Source organism: Panulirus ornatus, chromosome 65, assembly GCF_036320965.1.
Source record: "Panulirus ornatus isolate Po-2019 chromosome 65, ASM3632096v1, whole genome shotgun sequence".
In the NCBI taxonomy this organism is placed as follows: domain Eukaryota; kingdom Metazoa; phylum Arthropoda; class Malacostraca; order Decapoda; family Palinuridae; genus Panulirus; species Panulirus ornatus.
In genome coordinates, this window is record NC_092288.1 from 7,712,087 (window position 1) to 7,715,524 (window position 3,438).

Sequence of the window (3,438 nt, forward strand, 5' to 3'; positions counted from 1 at the left end):
TGAAACTAATAAGTATGGCAGTACCCAGATAAAGAAGATACTTCATAAACACTTATATGTGGAGTTTGACACACAGGATATATTAAAGCTCTGTGAATAGGTCCAAAAAGGGGATTAGAAGGCCTACATTATTGTGCACCAGACTGAAATACACAGAAATCAGGAATACTGTACTAGATTGTGGAACCTGGTTTTACTACTCTTGAACAAAACACTAGGGTAATAAGTAACTCGGGCATGAGCTGAGGGACAGAAATGACAAAGAAGTAAACTTGGTGATTCAGAGAGGTATGTTCATGACTAAAGAAAGTAAATAACCTGAAGAACACAGAAGAAAAACACACAACACAACTATGCCTACTGAGGGAAACATGACCAATGAACAAAATAGAGGGATGTCAAACCAAAATGGAGGAAGCTCCCTGATGAGGAAGACTAAATACCAGTACTGTGAAAGTGTAAATATGTTGTAACACACAAGGATTCACACTCTGGATATCACCTATCCCTACAAGCACCAATTCACCACATCCTACAACCCTTCATGCCCACAATGAAATTGCCAAATTGAAGTCAGGGAAAATCTACTCAATTATCCCTCACTCTCCCCAGAGAGACAATCACTACATTCTATAACTTACAATCCTGCCTACTGGGTGTGGCCAGCTACCTGAGCACTGTAAGAGTTTCATAAAAATAGAAGGGGTTCCTGAGGTAGGATGTGAGTCAATACAACAGGATGCACATGGGCCACAATAATAACTGCTACAAATATACAATAACCAATCTACATGGAACACAGCATATATTGAAGGGAGTAAGGGTAAAGAAATACTTGGGCCTATGGAACAGGAATGGCCTGAAACCAAATTTATAGAGTGCAAAAGCTGTAACTGATACTTTGAATGCCTCAAAACAGATCATGAAACCATTTACCCAGATGGGCTGTAAATCAATTACAATCCCATACCAAACCTATATCTGACCACAGATGGAGTTATGCCCAGTTGTGGAACCAATAACTTGTTAAAGATACTATTCAGTGTTTGAGAAAGAGTGCAGGCAATGGCCACCAAACCACTTCCTAGCCTAAGGCAGTACTCCTACGATGAAAGGCCCAGCCATTAGAAACTATGGCCTTTCAAAGGGAAAGAGAAAGGTGACCTAATTGAAGCTTTTAAAATTTTTAAAGGTATGGAGGATGTGAATAAAGATCATTTCTGAAGTCCAGCAGCATACAAACCCAAACTGTATAAGACAAGGTTCAAACAGAAACCAAGAACTTTATTCCATGGGGGATAGATGGTTGGAGCTCTCTCCCATATTAGGTCATTAATGGTTCTAGTCATCAGATTTCAAGTTAGCCTAGGATAAGAATTGGAGCTTATCAGTATACAATAAGGATAACAAACCTTGAGGTTTAATTCAATCCATTAATTTCTCACTGAAATTTGATGGATCCCAAGAAAATGGGGGATGATACTTAAGTTCATTATCTAACTACACTTTTGTGAGTTGATCAAAGATTACTGTGGTATGGTATTTGAAATCCTGGTGTACAAAGTGTAGCATTTGGGGGTTTATCTCCACAGCCTGAACAGGATCTAAGCTGCTGTGTTGAGACACTGGTCAACCAAACTCTTGGAACCCACAGCCTGAGGGTCCATTATGGCCTCCAAAGCCCAGTAAATAATTGTCTGCAACGTGATCTTACGAATAAATTCTGTACACCATGGTGCTTCTGATGATTACAAGTCAGGTATTGTGGAATCTTGGTATCAAGATATTTCCGGTGTTCTCACCGTTTGTGCATATTGCACATTTTGAGTCTTGAGGTACTAAAGCCACCCTTATCAATTTCCATCCAAAATACTTCATCATTCTTTATCTGCCAATAGGTACCAAGGTTATGTATTTCTTACATCATTCTTTGAACAATATTAGTATAGCACTTCATGACCATAAATGCCTCCATAAAGGTCTTTTTTTCTTTTCCATACATTAAAATCTATAACCTTTAACAGTTGTAGGGTCTATATTGTTGGTTTTGTCCCCCATATGTTGTCAAAATTCTGGATATAAGATCCAATGGCGATAATTTTCCAAGTACTAATTTTCTCAGGAAGAGAATAAAACTGAGTTCTAACATCATCCTACAAAGGCAGGGAAACTACAAAATTAGGAAGTGTTCAGATATCTTTCATGGCATGCACTAACATGGTAAAGGAGCTAAATTACTGGGAATGACTGAAATCACTGAGGTTGTACTCCCTGCAGTGCAATCAGAAGACGTCTATCACCATCTATACCTGGAAAAGCCTGGATGGCATGGTCCCCATCCTTATCAATAATAACTTCCCACCGGCGTGAAAGACTTCTGAAATCTGATAGTGAAATATGAATAAAAAAAGGAACATCTTGAATATCTAAGGGGGGAAACTTTACAGCACCTTACCAGTAACCATTAGATAGACAATGGGATGCCAAGAAGAGGGCCCTAGAAAAATGCCTACAAAGCGTACAAGACCAACCAGGATAAAGGGGAAACGTGGGCCTGCTGCTTCCAACAGCTTCGTCGACCAACGACCCAACCCAGCAACCTGGGCCCAGCCCGGCCTGTGGGGGTAGAAGACCCCCAAAGACTACATCAGGCATCAGGTGTTCTACAACTTATAAAGGTGCTGTAAGCTCAAAGATACATCAAAATCAACTTTTCAGCAAATTGGGGCTTAAAAACATCTGTTAAGGTAACAAAAATAATGTAAAGTTATTTCTGAGATGTTCTGCCTTGCAACCGAGGCAGACCAAGGTAGGCCGAGGGAGGGTTGCCTGACTTGCGGCATTCACTGCCTACTTGATAATAACTTACGTTTAACGTGCCTTTCAGGTTTCTTACATTAATACAGACTTAGGTAACACATTTCAGTATATTTAGACCATTAATTAAGTATCAAGAACTCTTACCTTCAATTGATTAAGGTCGATGTCATCCAAGCTACAGTTCACAGACTGAGCCATTTTGCTGTAGACAAACTTAAAAAAATGCTCTAAAATTTAGATGCTTTTCTACATAACTTGCACCTCTATACAGAATATACACTTTCCATCATTATTAGCAACACACTAAGCACCTTGTATCACTTCAAATGGCAAATAAATCCTCCAATTGCACAAAAGCCCCACTCACACCCAGTACAAATGGCGATCTGTCCACAGTCTGCCTTACAAAACACACCAGTCCCGACTACTTCCATAAAGGATTGAGATGCTGGAATAATGTGGATATTGAAATCTAAATTTCAACAAGAAACAATATTCTTAAGTTTGGATAATGTTTTCAAATGATGTTTGAAATGTTATGGAATTACACATAAAGACTGCTTGTATCTAAGGTATACATGATATTTCCGGACAATGATATCCATTACCAACTCTAAT

General features: G+C 39.1%; 1 protein-coding gene across 15 annotated transcripts in view; it reads right to left on the minus strand.

Annotated features, from left to right (window-relative positions):
• The window catches only part of msn (serine/threonine-protein kinase msn), a 154,494-nt gene extending 151,257 nt beyond the window's left edge, over window positions 1-3,237 (minus strand). For 5 of the 15 annotated variants that reach the window (XM_071657668.1, XM_071657666.1, XM_071657663.1 and 2 more), the window contains exon 1: window positions 2,965-3,235. In XM_071657668.1, coding sequence (XP_071513769.1) covers window positions 2,965-3,018 — 54 coding nt within the window. In that variant the 5' untranslated portion in view covers window positions 3,019-3,235. Of the gene's footprint in view, window positions 1-2,964 lie in introns of all 15 variants that reach the window. The other 10 variants (XM_071657675.1, XM_071657671.1, XM_071657676.1 and 7 more) reach the window with 4 other exon arrangements.
• Window positions 3,238-3,438: the final 201 nt, after the last annotated feature.